We start from the raw sequence: 17,957 nt of genomic DNA, 5'->3' as shown, positions 1-17,957 counted from the left end.
TTCTGTGTCAGGTGCTGCTCTGACTGTCCCGGGAAGTGGTGACAGGGATTAGTCCCACTTGGCAGGTGAGTAAACTGATGAACAGAGAAATGAAGGAACTTGCCAAAGGCCCGAAGGCTCACAGAACTGCTATCTGATCACCCGCAGCCACGCTGCAGACAACTGGCTCTCAACAGTGGCACTGAACTAATGAGGCTGAGGGGTGATGTTCCTTTAGACATGCGTGTTCTGGCCCACTGGGTTTTAGAAAAACAGCCATATTCTTCACATTCGAGCCCCAATTGTCTCAACAGTGAACCCTTGCACTCACTCTGTTAACACATGAAATCTGGCCTCCGTGGAATACCTAAAGTGGCTTTTCCAAAGGCGAATGAAGCTCTTCACCACAGGGGGAGGTTAAGGGGGCTGGGAAGCAACCTCTGCCACCCAGGCTCCTTAAGCTCCTGATGTTCCAGAAGAATCCCTCAAAGTAATAGTCAAAGCAAGCGAGAGCCAAGAGACAGACATGCTTCCCAACCACAGTGCAGACCACGTCAGCCCATTCACCACTCTTGCTGCTGGAGAGGCTAAGGGCAGGGGCATCTGGCCACAATCACAATGTCTTTCTGTCTCTTCCTCTCTTTGGAACATGGTGAGAGGAGGCAGTTAAAACACATGGTCCCTTTGTTGCTGAAGTAGAATAGGTTGTAAATGCTGACAGGGACAAGAGGTGGAAGGTTAAGGGAGCTTCAGAGCAGCACAGGAAATGGCTAAGAGTCAACACTCTGAAGCCAGGAAATCCTGGGTTTGAATAGAGGTGCACCTTTTTGCAAATGATGTTTACTGCACAAGCACCAACACCCAATGCAGCCTCAGCTTGCTTCTGTTCATCTGTAAAACGAATAGGATGACAACAGCAGCCACACACAAACAGGCTCACCAAATATGCCACGCACTAAAGCTCACAGGGAACCCGGCCCATGTGTTACACCTCGCAGTCTCCATCCAATGATCTTACTAGCTCACAGGACCAATCATTATGGAAGAGGTAGCTATGAATAGTGAAAGTACTCACCAAATTTGCTCCCAGGGGGGCCTCCAGAGTCCTTCTGCAGTTTGGATGTTCCCAAAATCCACTTCTTACTCCTCCTGTGTACACTGCTCCACTTCCCAGGATCCCCTGCAGTTGAGTACCTTGTGGCTAAATTCTGGCCCATGGACGGTGTGGACAGAAGTGGTACGAATGACTTCCAGGACCACTCTCACAAAACCACACCTCCTAATGCTCACTGTCCATTCCCCATTGGTCAGATGACACAGAGGATTCAGTAGAGACCTTGAGAAGTCCCTCATGGAGTCCCCAGATTTAAGGAGTCAAGGTCACTGCATGAGTACATGGAACATGCCCCCATGGCCTCCTCCCGTATACATTACCAAAGGTACTTTATACGAAAAAGATGGAAACTTCTGTATTAAGCCACTCACATACTCTTGAGCGGCTTGTTGGTGCAGGCTAACACATAAAGAACCAAGTCTTAAGAAGGGCTCATGGGGCCCTGTCAGCTCACTGCTTCCATGCTCACTGCATGCACTACGGAGTATAGATGCCATCAGATGTGACTTGTTAGGTGTGGTCAGCCCAGCAAAGAGCCAGCAACAATTCAAGAGAAGGAACAGAAGGAAGACTAAAAGAGATGACACAGTCAGCAACAGCTTCACAACAAGTGTGGAGCAGCAGAAAGAGGCAGAGCAGACCAGAATCCACATCTGCCTGGAACTAACCTAGGAAAGTGGCTGCCCCTCTCTAGTCTCAGTTCCCACACCTGCAAAGGTGTGTAAGACAGACGTCTGCCGCTGTGTTCTGTGACGTCACCTTGGTGTTCTGAAATCATGGTAGGGGAATCTACATCATGGAAACTGACAAACACTGTTAAGTGGGGTTTTCTCAGAGATCTAGTTATTAGACAATTGTCAGTACATCACTCGATAAATAGGAGCCCACTAAGCAGAATAGGAGAGGGGACAAGAAAAGTGAATTCCAGGCAGAATAGGCAGCTTGTGTGAAAGGCCCAGCTGTAAAAACGAAAAGTTTAATGAAATGAAGGAAGTCCTACTGAGCTGAGTATAGATCACTTGGAAAAAGAAGCTAAGAGGAGCCTAGAGAAAGAATAAGAATTGGCTCTTATGGGAGAGTTACCCAACTTATTTGTGGTCGTCATCAGGTATCTCAAAATACAGTGACTTACAACAATCACTTTATTTTGTTTATGATTTTTTAAAGTCAGGAATTCAGGAAGCACTTAGCAGGTTGGTCCAGCTCTGATTTACATCGGCTGAAGTTGGAGGCCCATCCAAAGGCGTTCTCTTCCTGCCGTGTCTGGTGCTCGGTGCTTCTGGAAAAGTCCCCACATGTCGCATCTCATCCTCCAGGGCCTCCCATGTGGGTTGAACTTCTCACAGCATGGTAGTTTCTAGGTAACCAGACGTCTTCTATACAGTGCCTGGCTTCCCAGAAGGCGAAGCTCCCAGAGACCCAGAAGGAAGCAGAAAGTGTCCTTCCAATCTAGTCTCAGAAGTCAATATCACTCCAATCATGTGATATTGGTCACAAACACCTCACAGAGCCAGCCCTGAACCCAGAGATGGGCATCATCCACCAAGTACATGCAGTGTACTTGGAATACTAGGAATAACCCTAGTATTCCACAAGAGCATGAATATAGGAGTCATTGTCCTTGAGGACCTTTCTGGAAGACCAACATTTATGCCGACTGGCCGACACTCCCAGCCCACTCTCCAGAACCACCTGCAGGCATGGGAATAACCAAAGGAAAACTCGCATGGGAATAACAAAAGGAAACCTCCTGGTCCTGCTCACAGACCCCACACCAGATGAAGAGGACAGAGAGAGCAAGACGTTGCTCAGGGGACTGAAGAAGCTACAGAAAAGTGACCTTCTCAGCACCTGAGTCCAGCCTTGAGGGGTGGAGGGAAGGCAGGTAGAGGGCTGGAAGGGAAGAAGCAAGCCATCCCAATAGTCACAGCGCATCTTCCACCACTTCTGGATGACCTGTGGCCAGGTCCGGTCATTCATACACTTCCCACTAACAGGCATGTCGCTCGGGCCTAAGGGCACCACAGCAGGGAGGCCAGGCAGCTCTAGCGCAAAAGTGGCTCCTGACGGAAAAACAGCAGGCCAGCTCGTTTCCAGGTCCATGAGCCCACCGACACACATGGCCCAGGGAGGGCAGCGGACCTGGACCTGTTTACTCTGGCTCGACCTCCTCACCCAAAGCCAGCAGGCACCATGACTGGCAGAAAGGTTAGTTATGCAACCACCCTCACAGCAGCCTGCCAGCCTCAGGCAGGCTGTACCTGGTCGGGCTGTACCAGGCAGCAAACCCACTGTGGCCCACAAGACCAGCCCAGACTCCACCTGCCATTTTCCAAGTAGGTGCAATATGCTCTGCTGACAAACACCTGGGAACAACAGGGACCGTGGGAGGGAGCTAAGAATAGCACAGCTGGCAAGGAGAAGCCTTTTCTAATTCCTTGGAGTCTTGTTAGCCCTACCCACAGGCCTTTGGGATACAGAGACTGGCGCGCAAACCCTCGCTCTTCTCAATGGCTCACACTAGGAACAAGGTGGAGGCCTGGAATGCCTACTGTGGTATGTCAGGAGTTACACGGTGATGTCATGGCAACAGCTTGTTCTGTCGTATGGTCTGGGCCCACACCCACTGGGCTCTCTTGACCACACCCTTCTCCAGTCAAGTCTCAGAGTTGCACGTTCCCTCTGTCCTACTTCTTTGGCCATTAGGAATGATGGACCTCACACTGCGTTTTTAATGGTTCATGTGAGTGCATTGTATCAACCCACTGCATGTACTTGGTGGATGATGAATGACATAAATCCAGGGGTGTCACTCATGTCCATGAGGTGGGATCATGCAAGGCTGCTGCTGGCATCACCAGGGAGGAAAGGACGTCTTACACCAGCCAGGAAAAGGACAGCCGTAATAAAGATTCGCTGACCTACCAATCTGTCTCCTGCTTCCAAATATCCGCACATGGGGCTTAGCAGGAACAAGGCCACAGTGCCCACTGGTCTAGAAAGAAATCTATTTAATGTACAATAATGTATTTCCAGGCCACGGAGGTAGAGAGCAGCAAGGAATCGATCTTCTAAGGTAGGGAAAGATTCATAACCGCCGAATGAGTTACCGCTACCTTCTTCAGAGCGTGCAGATTAAATTCTCTGTCCCATCAACATCCAAAATGTACTTATTTATATCAGATCGGGGATTCAGATATATTTATTTGCTTTTCATTGAATTCCCATTACTTTAACAACACAGTTTCAGAGTTTGAGATACGAGCTAACAGCATATGGGAATAATAAGGCATCACTCACATCAGGGTGCTGAGGTCCATTGTGTAATGCTGAGACCTCGCTTTTCCTCTCCTCCATGCTCTTCTGCATGTGCCCACGCACATGCACGCAGTGCACACACAAGCACAGACATGCACACACGTGCGTAACACACATACATGCACAGTTCTCACATTTCAAAAAATACACTTGAAGTTTGCATTCTACTCCTCATATCATTTCCATTTGTCTTGATATTAAAAATACTATTTTTATTCAAAATTTGAAGACTGAGACTCAGCAAAGTGCCCCAATCCTTACTCTGCACCTCCACCCCTCACCCCGGCACAGGATATGGTTTATGTGGCCCAGACATAAAGGACAAGGATGTATACATGAGTCTCCCAGCCATGCTAGAGCGGTGTAGTGAGGAACCTGCCCAACTGCACACAGCATCTGGTTATCTCATAGAGAAAATGGGATGATCCCAATTTTCCACAAAGAAAACCAATACTCAAAGAGATCAAAACATCTGGATAACTTTTAATGTTTATATCTATCCTCACAGAATCCTCTGAATTTGGCCAATGGATCTCAGATATCATGGAGAGTGAGAATCATCACACCAACTCCTTGCTTTAGTGATGACAAGGCCCTCAGTATCCCTCTGTGGCAGGGATGAGCTAGGCAAACCTTTCACTACCACAAGTATAACAGGGTCCCATGCAGGGGTTAAAGACCTGGGCTCCACTGTCCACCTGCCTACCTTTAAGCCTGACTCTCCCCGGGCAACCCTGGGCAAGTTACTCAACCTCTCCACACCTCGGTTTCCTAATCTGTAAAGTAAGGATGACAACGCCCCCTGCTTCACCAGGAGGTTCTGAAAGTCAAGTGAGATAAGCACATAATAAGCACACAAAGTTTTTATCACAGAAAACTATATTCTTTCTGTCTCAGTCTTCCATTCTGTAAAATGGGGATTATATAAGAGGCCATAACTCCAAAGGATTAAGAACTAAACAACATAATAAACATAAGGAGCTTAAAATAGTGCTTGATGCATAGTAACTACTCGAAAAAGTTTATCATTAATTATTTTTCCTAAGAAGCCAGTTACTCCTCTTCACATGCAAAAACTTACCAAAGTAAAAGCAGGTTAAGTGTGGAGATCAATTCAAATCTGAGAAGGAAGTGAAAAGGGCGAAAAGAAAATGTCTGAAAAGCAACTGCTGTTCTACAAAGCAAGTGACATGTTAGCGATACAGGTCTCTGTTTTAAATTCATTCTGTCTGAGGTCAGGAAGCAAAAAGGAGTATAGGTGAACAGGCGCTGGGGAGGGAGGAAGAATAGAAACATCTCACTTGCTGGTTCCTCTTTTCACCATTAACTTGCTTTAAAGCCCTGCTTCGTATTTAAATAGCATCATCCCTGGAGAAAGCTGTTTCAGTTTCATTACAGTCTGTGTTCATAGAGTACAAATAGAAACCTTCGTGATTTTATTAGTTTCCATGCAACCCAGGAGGGATTTGCATGATAACATTTCAGCTCCTGACTTAAAGAAGGGACCAATTAAAAATAGAGTGCTTCCATTGCCTGTCACTGCAAAATGAAAAGGTTCCCAGGGTTTTTAAAATCTCTGTCATATCTGGTTCATGGGCATAAATCAGCTATTTCAAACTGCAGATGTAAAACTACTGTCTAAATTTTCAGTTTATTTTGTAAAAAACCCTTCACCCCCAATAAGAGTTAAACTCCAATCTAGAAAAATCTCAGGAAGTATTTTTGTCTGGGCTTCATCAAGTCCAACACAATCACCTATTCTCTCAATAACACCAGAAAGCTACCTGCTACTCTGTGGATCTGTGAAGTGTTAATGTAATGTATCTGTGACAAGTTAAAATTTAATACATGGCCCAAGTAGCATAATCTAATTGATGTTATGTAAGCCAAGAGACTGTTCCGTAAGTTCTGATATAATGGCTGCTTATGATTTTGGAGGGAACTTTATTTCAGAAGTTACTGACTATGTGGGGTCATCCCCACACACCATCTCTCTTTTGCCTTAGTAGTTGTGGGTATCTTATCCCTGCTGTTGGCCCTGGAATGCCCCTTGGAAAAGGGCCGACACAAACATTCTTGATCAGGGGTTAAAGAAAAGCATCAAAGGAAGATGATTTAGAAGGCCTCCTCTTTAATCCACTGTTTCTGTTTATGTCCAACCTCAATAAAGCCGGCCTCTCCTAGCTCTCCACATACTACAGTCTATAATCTAAGATGTTTCAAAGCTTTCCTCCAACCAAAACTCAAAACCCAACCTCAAGTGTGGTGGGACTGTGCCATTAGGAGTAACAGAGTCACACAAACCTATTTCTGCAAACTTTTTCTGTAACTGACAAGTCTGATGGTATTTCCAATGTGGCCTGTATTCCCAGACTGTCATTCTGAAATATGCCAGCTCATCAGAGTCCATGTTGAAGCTCTACAGACATGTCAATCAAATATCACTCTAGTGGTTTAGGGTGGCATCAGAACTGCTCCCTGGCCCCACTGAATGACTTAGTCAGGTGAAAAGGACAACTTTGAAATCTGCTATAAAGAAATGACTATATACTGAAATCATGGAATCAAGAGTAACTCTTAGTCAGTTAATGGGATTAATAACATTAAGATGAGAAAACTGAGGCCCACAGACAATGACTTGTCCAAGATGACACTCTAGTTACTCCCAGATCGAAACAAAACTCCAGTAGTCCCTTAACCACACAAAGAACAGATGCCATTAAGCCACGTTCTGTGGGCAGAGAGAGGGTTGTTCTCTCTGTCCTTCAACTCTCCTCAGTGTGGACACCATCTAAATCAAACAAGGCCGTCCCGTTCACCTCATAGTGGCCATTTAACAGTCCTTAGAAGATCAGCAGCTCAACCAAAGTGAGCACCACAGTGAACATGTATCTTGTCTGGGGAGAAAATGTGTCCAAAAATAATAACATCCCCAGCAAGCATGATTTGGAGGGATTGTTGTTCTTTTCTTTTTTTGATTTTTAATTATGGTAAAAGAGACATCTGCTACCATCTTTAAGTACACAGTATGGTAGTATTAAGAATATTTACATTGCTGAATAAACTTATTCAATTAGCAAAACTGAAATTCTGTACACATTAAACTACTCCCCATTCTCCCCAGTGCAGCCCTTGGTATCCACTGTCCCACTTCTGTCTCTGAATCTGACTGCTCTAGATCATATAAGAAGACTCATACAGTGTTTGTCCTTGGGTTCTAACGTAGTTTACTTAATATAATGTCTTGTGATGTGTCAGAATTTTCTCCTTTTTTAACCTGAATCATATTTCACTACAAGTATAAACCACATTTTGTTCATCCACTCATCCATCAATGAACACCTGGATTGCTTCCACCTTTTGGTTATTATGAATAACACTGCTATAAACATGGGTGTGCAATTATCTTCTTTTGGACAGGTGCCAGAGTAGAACTGCCAGATCATACAGTAATTCTATTTTCAATTTTTCCAGGCACCACCATACTGTTTTCCAACATGGCTGCATCATCCCACATTCCTACCAATAGAGCACACAAGTCCCAAATTCTCTTCATTCTTGCCAACTTGTGCTATTTTTCTGGTTTTTTGTTATAGTAGCTACTTGAGTATGTAGTTTGTGTTGTTTTTTCTTTTATTCCTCTCAGCACTTCTTCTATTTTCTACAATGAACACAAAGTGCACTTAGGACTAAGTACAAAAATGTAAAACATTAAGTTGGGGAAAATCTTATGAGGAAAATTAGGTTGTGCGTGAACTTAGGTGAATTTCTTTTCTAAGATGGAGGCAAACCATTGACTTCTCTTGTGAGTTCAATCACCGACACCATTCCTGTGTTCTCTGAGAATCTTACCACCTCATTGACTGTGGCTGCCACAAAGTGGTCATCGTTCATGAGCAACTAAAGTAACTCCCTGAAGCAGTACAAAGACAGCATTCCCAAATGCAAAGATGCAAAACAAGACATAAAGCCATTGTTTGCTAAGAATGTCACTCATGAAAATCTTCAGTAGTTGGATAAATACTCTCATCTTCCAAGTCTTCCTCCAAGCCTAACAGCCCAGAGTTCTGAGTTCTCCATTTGAGTGCCACTGGGGATATTCACTTTTTCCCCTTCCCGAGATACAATTGGTCCACTATCCAAAGTCACATAAATGGAAAACAAGTTAATACAGAAAGTTCTCCAAAAGAGGAGCAGATTTCTGCTCTCATATAACGAGCACACAAAGGAGATGCTCTTGAAGCCTGTAACCTCTAGAGTCTGGGTCGCAGGACTATCAGCAAATTCAGACAGCACTTCTCACCTAAAAAGCAGAAATCACCCCAAAGTGAAATCACTGCCCACTGGTCATTATGGAACACTTCACTCCTAGGAGGTGAGGTCATTTGTCATGATTTATTCACAAAGGTGAAGACACCAAAAACAAACTCCATCCATTACTATATTTGTACAACCTCTAGTTTCCAGAAGAGAAATTCTATTTTTCTCTGTGTCAACACTCCCTTCTACTTTCCCTTGCCTTTTCTTCTATGTTTTTTTTTTTTTCTTCTATTTTCTTTTCCGGTTTCTTTCAGTTTGGCAAGTCAGAGAAATGACATCAGTAGTCTATAGATGCCCAGAGGAGAAGAGATAAGATGAGAAATTAGAGAAAGAAGAACTCTTAATTCTAGGAAGTAGCCATATCAAAACAAGGCAAAAAGAGGCTCAAGGCCATTGTGGGTTCACGTTCCACTGGGAAGAGCCAACACCTAGAAGCAGAATCCATCATAAGCTTATTGACGACAATAAGCCACACTCTACATCTGGATTTGTGGCCTGGCCTCAAAATAATATCTGCTCATGGCCAAGCCCAACACTAACCTACAAAAGAAACTGCATTTGGGAAATACGGGGCACGTGCCATTTATAAACAAAGAGGGACGACACAAACCTCCACACAGCTTCTGACGGTGCCAAACAGCTCTTGGAGCATGAACTACAAAAACTAACAGCCACAAAAGGCCACTTTCTAACCCTTGAGGAATAGGACAAGGAAAAAACCTTACCAGCTCAGGAGGAAAGAGGAAGGGGGAAGGGGGGGGGGCGTGCCATGAGAGGAAGACAGAATAGGTGAGAAGAAAAACAGTGATACATGGAAGCAACACACGGTAAGGTCATTTTCCATCTAAACAACATGATGACAGTAAAACTCCAGCCAACTCGGGCCTTTCTGAAATGAAATCGAATTAGAAATCCACCATTCACCCAGACTTGTTTTTCTCTGCGTCCCGGAAACAGTTAAGAAACAAACAGGAGCTAGCAAGGAGCAAGTCTTTCCTTTCATCCTAAGGTGGCAGTGTCCCAGTGGAGGGATGGCCACGTGAGTCCCCGGCAATGGAGCAGAGGGCTCCCAGCACCAGCACTCGAGAGGAAGTAAGACCCAGCTCCAAAGCTCCCACCCACCACTGTCACTTCACAATTCCACGTGCTTCTTAAACTTGCTACATCAAGCCCCTATTTGTTGACCACTAACCTGCAAACTTCAGTCCCCACTGCTTCCGGATTTGGCAGGAATCACTAGGGAAGAAGGGAAGGAAAGGAAACCATGGTGAGCAGAAGGAAAGGGAGAAGACAGAATACAGGTTTTCCTGCTAATTATCATTACTGAAATGACCAGAGTCAACCAGATCTGGGACCCTGAAAAAAAAAAAACAAAAAAAAAAACCTGTTAGGGCAACCAAAGAAACAGCATAGAGAACACGAAGTAGATGAGATGCTTTAAATAATGTCTGTTCCGGCCATGTAAAGAAGCATTAGTCATACAGGTAATGAGATGATACAGGAAGAGGATTTGGAGGCTCATATTGACGACGATAAGTATGTCCATTCTGGGCCTGGAGTGTCAATTACATTTCCAAATTGGCAATTAGGCATGTCCCAAAGACAATCACCAAATGATACCAAATACAAAGCAAATTCCATCTTCAAGCAGCCATTCTTTAGATTTGCCCTTCTGTTCCCTGTCTGACTCATCCAACCTCACAAACAACGGCACATCATGATTTCAATCCTTGGTATTCACTGGTCAAGACAAGCCAGGGTGGCATGAATTAAAATCCAAGAGTGACTCAAACACCATTCGGTCACCAAATCAAGTTCACCCCTTTAACCCAGTGTCTCCACAGCATCTAAAAATTGACACCCTCCCCCCCAGAACAACAAAATGTATCTATCTGATCCACTACACTTAACCATTATGCATAAGGCCCTTGTGTTTATATTTACAGAACTGGTTCCTGCCCTTAAGGGTTTTGCAGGCAAATCAGAGTCCGGACATGGGACAACTCCATGAAAATCTAACTAGCTTTATGCTCCCACCCTATCAAGGACCAAATTGGATCTGGGTTCCCAGCATACAATATGCGCTTATTATACAATAAAAGCAAAAGCACCAGTAATAATAACCGTAACGTCACCTGAGGCTCTACTATATGCCGGGAATTACACAATGCCTTCATGTGGGTTGCTGAGCATGCTCATAGTTAACATTCAATCCATGTTACCCTCTTTGCCAACAGAACAACATAAAAAGCGCATCTCAAGGAAGAAGTCCCTAAAGTATGAGCTGTGAGAAACCTTGCTATGGTGAGAAAAGGAGTTACTTTCAATGTCATCTGCTGGAATTCTAGAGACGCACAACCAGGGCTTGCCCAGCACGGAGCCACATCTCTCCCCACTCAGACATCAGGTCTGAAGCCCAAACCAGCTCCCCCACGAAAAACCAACCTGGCAGTTTTGCTGCCCACTGACTTCAAACACCCCCAGGGGACTGGCCAGCAACCGGCTCCCAGGAGTGTCCCCACAGGGCAAGCCCGGCTACACCACCAGCCTTTCACTTTGTAAGAAGGTGGTTTGGCTGGGTTGCCATCACCCCTTGCCACATGACCGGCCGGCACGAGAGAGGAGAGCCCGCATGTTGATGTGGATGGACAAAGCACAGACCACGCCCAGTGGATCTGCAGATGCTGGACAGTGGCTGCCACAACCCAACCCCAAACCAACAGCGCTTGTAGGTTCCCAGGAGCAGGCGCCGGAACAATCAGAACCACAGAAACACCTGAGAACTGACAGTTGTCCCGGCACAGCCAAACTGCCTCTTCTCATGCTTTACTGTTGCTGAAGAGCTGGGAATTTCCATATTGAAAAATAAGCACGTCAACAAACAAAGCCAACAAACAAAACTCTCAGGTACAGAGAACAGATTGGTGGTTACCACAGGAGAAGGGTGCGGGATGGTAAAGGGGCAAAGGGGATCAATTGAATTGATGGAAACTAGACATTTGGGGTGGTCGTGATGTGTGTATACAGATGGCTAAGTGTAATGCTGTAAATTTATATAATATTGCAAACCAATGCTACTTCAATTAAAAAAAATTTTTTTTTAAGGCATGACTCCTGGGAGGGACTGCCTAGAGTCTGAAGAATGGCCCAAATCTTCCCTACTCAAAGTGTGGGCCACACAGCAGAGGGCATCCCCTTTCCCTCCTCCCCCCAGCCTTGTCAGAAACACAATCTCAGGCACCCTGGGGCCTTCTAAGTCAGAATCTGCATTTCAACAGCTCCTCAGCTGACTCATGCACATACTCAGGTTTATAAAGCCCCCACAACTAAATGTTCTTCAGAGGTCTGATCCCCACCTGAACAGCCTGAGCCTTCTTTCCAGGCCACTCCTGCCTCTGAAAGTGGGAGCCCCAGGGGCTTCTCTGTGTGCTTAGGGCCAGGATTCTACCTACTCAAGAAACATTTCAGAGAAGGAGACACTTCCAATCTGCTCCCCGCTGTGCACAGACAGCTTGTGGGTGTTGTGACCCTGCCTGATATCATGCACCACCCAGGAAAACCAGTGTGCCCCACGTGGGGCCAGGGAGCTGGACAGCACAGCACAAATGACCCTTCTAACTGGAACCATGGAAATGCCCTTCGGGGGATCCACAGCTTGAAGTCCCAGGAAGACAGGGCTGGCCACTGCGACGCAGGTGAGCATGGCCACTGCAGGTGTGAGCTGTACTCCCCTGCTGCCCACTTTGGGAGGGAAGGACTGGCCGTGGGGTCCAGTGCCAACACGACTGCTTCACACCAGGCTTCTTCTGCCCTGGTAAGGGAGGGCAAGGGCAGGGAGAGCCCCAAAGCCAGCACTTACTCCCTGCCACCAGGCACCTGGTGAATGTCCCCATCCAGAGAAGACAGTAATGGGGTCAGGAGGGTCCCACTTGGCCTTGACCTGGATTCCTTCTGCCCCAGGCCCATGGCCAGGTTGCCTCCCTTGCTCCTGAAGCATGTCTACACAGGGTCCCGGCACATCTGGAAGCAAGGAAACCCCATGTTTCCAACCAAAAGGTTATCCAATGATAGGCTGAGATGTGGCCGCTCCACTGGATTGCATGCTACTGCAGGCCTCAATTTGCAGATAAAGAAACTGAGGCACAGCACAGTGACATCTTTGCCACCAAGGTCACAGGCTGACATTAAGGATGCAGTCACCTGGACAGCCAGTGAAGGCTGCACAAGGTGAGAACATTCAAAGCAGTTTTACCAATTCCTCTACTGCAGAACTTCCCCAAGGCCAGGAAGTGATTGTCCAAGGGGGAGCTCAGGTATGTGACCAAGATTTTTTTTTTTAACAAGGTGACTTCAAGGGCAAGTATTCGAGAGAACACACTTTGGGAAACACCACTGTAAGGGCTGTCAAGGGAAAGCAGCTTTAGGTACTAAGTGCCACAGGCCAGCAAACTATTATATTCTTGGGGAACCGGATCTGTGAGCTCTGGACTGTGGATAACAGGAATGGAATTCTCCCCTTTCCAAGGGAAGAACAGTGATTCAGCCGCACTCACCCACCAAAGCTCTGCATCTTCTGGGTCCACAGCCCCTGGAGTCCCACAATGCCTGGGATGGTCCTGTGACTCCCCATCAAGACACCAGCCACCCTGCCCAGCCCCCATTCAGCAAGGCCTCTCTGGCTGGCCAATCTCGCAGCCTTGCAACAGCCAGATCTCAGTCTGAGCCTAACTGGCTACTTGACTAGGATAGGTAACCTCAGCATCCGGAGGTTCCTCTGGTGTGACTGTTCCACATGGTCTGTGCCCTTCTGAGGCCCAAGTTCAAGGAAATAAAGAGACATTCAACACTTGTGAAGTTGTCCAGGAGTGCCAGGCCTTTGTGGTGCTATAAACCCACGATTGCCAAATGCTTAGAAGACTCCTACAGAGGAAGCACCATGCTCTCTTTATAGCTGAAGAAAGCAAGGCTCACTATGGCTGTCAGTCAAGGATGCCCTGCTAATAAGTGTGAGATCCACAGCTCGTACTTGGGGCTGCCTGGCAGCAGTTGCTCTAAGCACGCATTTCTATCCACAGAGCCAGCAATGCCAAGCAGGAGCTCTGGGGACACAGGAAGGTCGAGTGGAGCTCTCCTGTGACTGGGACCCAAGAACATCTCCAAGGCCACCCTAACCGATCCAAAGGGAGTATCTGAAGGTCACCCAATGCAGTCCACCTCCGGAACTCTGAGGCACCAGAGCCAATCTGGACTCAAGAATTCCGAGGCACTGAAGCTCCAGCCCTGATTGGATGTGTTAGGCCAGACCCAGGGTAATTACCAAGCCGTAACGGGATCTGATATTTATATTAGTCATGAGCCTCACAGAGAAAACGTGTTGTTTTCTCAGACACAGCCATGGAGACAATACCTCAGTAATTCATTAAATGCAGACTAGTCTGGGTCAAGCCCAAACTTCTATCTAGAGGAGAAACACAAACTGAGAGCAAGAGTGAGTCCACAGCCAGCCCCATGCGGGCCCCTCAGCAACCACAGCTCCGAAGGAAGTTGGCCTCAGTTTCCCCAGATATTGCAAAAGAAGCAGAAGCTGTGCCCAAAGGAACTAAAGACACATCAGCAGTCTGGGGCTGAATTCCTAAAGAAATCGCTGGAGATCTGCAAAACACATTCTGAGCTAGAAATGTCATCCATAGTTCCTCAACTCCTCCTCCACTACACAGAAGCACAGAGCCGGGAAGGAGGTCACAACTTGCAGAATTCACCCCTCTCCCCCTTACACATAAGGAAAGACAGACCAGAGAGGTCACACACTGCTTCAAGGTCACGGTCTCACTCAGACTGCCAGAGCAGGTGCCTGTCCACTCCAGTCTGCATCTGAGGAAACCTCACACGTCCTGCCCAAGTGAATAGAGAGCTCTGATGGAGCCCAACAGAGTAAAATAATAACAATAATGCGAAAAAGTACAGCAAACAACACAGAACTGAAATGATTGTGCCCAAGGTTCCAACAGGGGTGAATGTGATTCATTTTCTTATTTCCTAACAACAAGAAAAAAGTCCACATACCATTCTTTTCAAAATAAGGTCATTCACCACTTGAGCTGTGAAGGCCCAAGGCACTAATGATGAGCTGTCCCAGGATGGAAGCTCAAACAAAGTGCCAGGTTCCTGGGGTTCCTGGCTCCAAAGGACCCTGTGGAAATTCAGGTGCTAAAAACTGGACCCTAGCTCCTGGCCAGACTCCAGGCACTGAATGAGAGTGAGGGTGAACACATTTGACGGCCAGGGGAACTCCATAGAAAGCAGCCTGGATTTGCTCAGAAAATCTAGCACTACAATAAATCTTGCAAATTTAAGCCAAATCCATTCTTCTATACTTCTCTCCACAACTAGCAAATACTTGGAAAGCAAAGAGATTAAGAAGCCATGACTGCAGTAAAAATGCAGGCCCCTCCAGGGTAGAAAAAAGCTTTCTATATATGGGTAGAATGAGCTGGCTACACACAATTTGGTTGAATTGAACAAATCGAGGGGCAGGTATTAAGAGATTCGGAACATGTTTTAAAATGCACTCTAGTGGTAGCAAAAGTGACGGGTTCTCCTTCTAGACTAGCTCACATCTTGCCAACCAACTGCAATCATCCCTCGTACCCAGGCTGCCTCCTTGTAGAAACTACCAGCTATGTCAACTCAGCAGGACTTGAAACTCTGACATGCATCCAAAGCTCTAGGAGTTGCTTTTTCTAATGGTCATTGCCAAAAACCTATTTCCTGAGAAAAATGACAGAAGTCATACTTGTTCACTTGTTCATCACTGAGGAAAGAGATTCTTCATGAGAAATAACTGACTGACATTCCATCACAGGTACTAAGTCCTGTTTAAAGTCTTAGGATCACAAAAACTTAGTTTGACTTCACTGAAAAAAAAAAAAGTTTTCATTGTGATAGAAACTGTTTGGTTCCTGAAGAAAAGGTAACAGTGCACTAAAATCACTCAGAGAAGATTTTAGAAGAGCTGGAAGATGAACTTCCTTCGCCCTCAGAATGGTCACTGAACCTCAGTCAAGGGGAGAACAGGCAGGTCTGAAGGTGGCCGGGAGATGGAGAAGTGGAACTGCACACAAGACTATGTATAAGCTCAGGTCAGAAAGACCGCTTGGGCCTCCCGCTTTGCCTGCACTAGATATGAGGCTTTCTGTGCAATGTAGAGGGCTTTCCGCCTTGACAAGCAAGGAGAAACCTCTATGAGGGAGAAGGTAACTCCATAGAAAGCAGTCTGGACGGTACTGGAGGCCCCCAGAGGAGAGGGAGGAGGAAGAGAATAATGGCTCTTATTTTTCTCCCTTATTTCCAACACACCAGTATTTTCCAAAACACAAATGTGCTACCACAAAACACAGCTGGGCTCCAGCACCCAATACGATGTATAATTAATGATCAGGAGAGACAGCCTGGCTTCGCCCTGTGTTCTTATAGCCAGCCCTACCCTCAGCCCCCTCCTTCCCTGTCTTTCCTCAGCAACCAGGGAGGCTGCTACAAGTTGCTGTGCCCCGTGGAAGTTTAAGGGTCCTGGGATTAACTTAGGAGAAAAGGCAAGAACGCTGGACACTGTTCTTACCCGTGGTCTCCCCTCCCTCCCAAACTCCTGGCACTGGAAAGTCCCCTAGAATGGGAGTTCTGCAGTTTTCTATGAAAAACTGCCTCCCACCCCTCACCTCGATGGGGGAGGTTGGGAAAGGACATCTCTAGGGACAAGACTGACAGGGCAGTCAGCCTAGCAACCATACATAAGGTATAGTGAGTCTCATTCCTGGTGGGCATCTCTGTGCCAGGAATAGCTTAAGCCTACCTCCAGCCACCCCAGAAACGTCGGGGGAAAAGGCGCCGCGGGAAACGGTGGCCTCATGGGCTCTCACACGGACCTCGGGTCCTCAAGCTCCAGCTCCCCGCTGCTGGTAGCATTTCCGGGGACCGAAAGGGGATAGTTTGGGGGCAAGAATACGCTGGCTGAAGAACTTTGGGTGGGGAGTAGCTCCCACGAGCCAAAGTGATGGAGAAGGAGGTGACATCAGATTCGCGACCTCGCCACATTCCTAAAGTGATAGCCTCCGAGGGCTGCTACAGAAACTGGGATGCATGTCCCCAACTTTCTCTCGCCTCTCCCCAGCTCCCTACTTCCTCCGACCACGTTCCTCCCCAGGGATTCCCTAGTCCAAAAGATTGTCCCCCTTGCGCAAAAGATTTCCCTTGCCTCTGACTCCAACAAACTCGTCTCCCCAACAGGTTTCTAGAAAAGTGCGGGCTGACTGCTCCCCCTCGCCCACCGCAAGGAGCGGACCCACCGCAGGTGAGCGGTGCGGAACACGCACTCAGGCGGCCCCCCGCTTCCTCGGTGCCCGTGGGGTTGTCTCACTACCCCGCACCACCGCACCCGCGTGGCGCGCGTCTCCCACCCCGGCCCCAGCCGCAGCCGCAAGCCACCCGACAATAAACAAGAAGACAGGACCCGGCGTCCGCGTCCCGGGGCACTCCGGTTGGGGGCAACTCCTCACCCCCGGCGCGCAGCCCTCTGCCCCAACCCGAGGGTGCAGGGGGAGCGGAGGGAAAGGAACGCGGCGAGGGGAAGGCGAGCCGCGATGGAGGGTGGCTCGGCGCCGCGCCGAGCGGGGAGGTGGGCTGCAAGGGACGCCGAGAAACTGCGGGGCTGGCGCAGGGGGCGGGCGCCCGGGGCGCACGTTACCTTCGTCTTGCCCCCGCAGTGGCAGCAAACGGTCCACAGGTACTTGAGCGTCCGCCAAAGCAAGATGATGAAGAGGCCCCCAAAGAAAGTCACCATGGAGGAGGCCAGGAAAGCCCACCACATGCGTTGGCCCCGGCTGTCGCACGGCACCTCCATGGTCACCGGGATGATGAGCGCATCCATCTTGGGCTCGTGGACCGAGGACGAGGAGGAAGAGGAGGAGGAGGAAGAAGAGGAGGAGGAAGAAGAGGAGGACGCGTCTAGGCTGAGATGGTTCGCGTGGATATTGCTACTCATTCTAAGACTGCTGCCTCCGCCGCCGCCGCCGCCGCCGCTGCTGCTGCTGCCGCCGCCGCCGCCGCCACCATTTGCCATAGCTAGCAACGGGCAGCCGGCGCAGGGGCTCGGGGGAGCTCCTCCCGCCGCCAGCGCCACCCCGAACACCCATCAACAGCCATATTGCTGCTACTGCTGCCGCCGCCGCCGCGG

General features: G+C 47.8%; 1 protein-coding gene across 12 annotated transcripts in view; it reads right to left on the bottom strand.

Annotated features, from left to right (window-relative positions):
- The window catches only part of KCNMA1 (potassium channel, calcium activated large conductance subfamily M alpha, member 1), a 658,697-nt gene extending 640,746 nt beyond the window's left edge, over window positions 1-17,951 (bottom strand). For all 12 annotated transcript variants that reach the window (XR_001145364.1, XM_004680710.2, XM_004680711.2 and 9 more), the window contains exon 1: window positions 17,469-17,951. Coding sequence is in view for 11 of the 12 variants with exons in the window: in XM_004680710.2 (XP_004680767.1) it covers window positions 17,469-17,843 (375 nt within the window). In the remaining variant the exon portion in view is untranslated. The remainder of the gene's footprint in view (window positions 1-17,468) is intronic.
- Window positions 17,952-17,957: the final 6 nt, after the last annotated feature.

The sequence above is a fragment of the Condylura cristata genome, unplaced genomic scaffold, assembly GCF_000260355.1.
Source record: "Condylura cristata isolate star-nosed mole 26May11 unplaced genomic scaffold, ConCri1.0 scaffold00011, whole genome shotgun sequence".
In the NCBI taxonomy this organism is placed as follows: domain Eukaryota; kingdom Metazoa; phylum Chordata; class Mammalia; order Eulipotyphla; family Talpidae; genus Condylura; species Condylura cristata.
The sequence above is the reverse complement of the archived record's forward strand: the minus strand, read 5'-3'. Positions and strand labels throughout refer to the sequence as shown.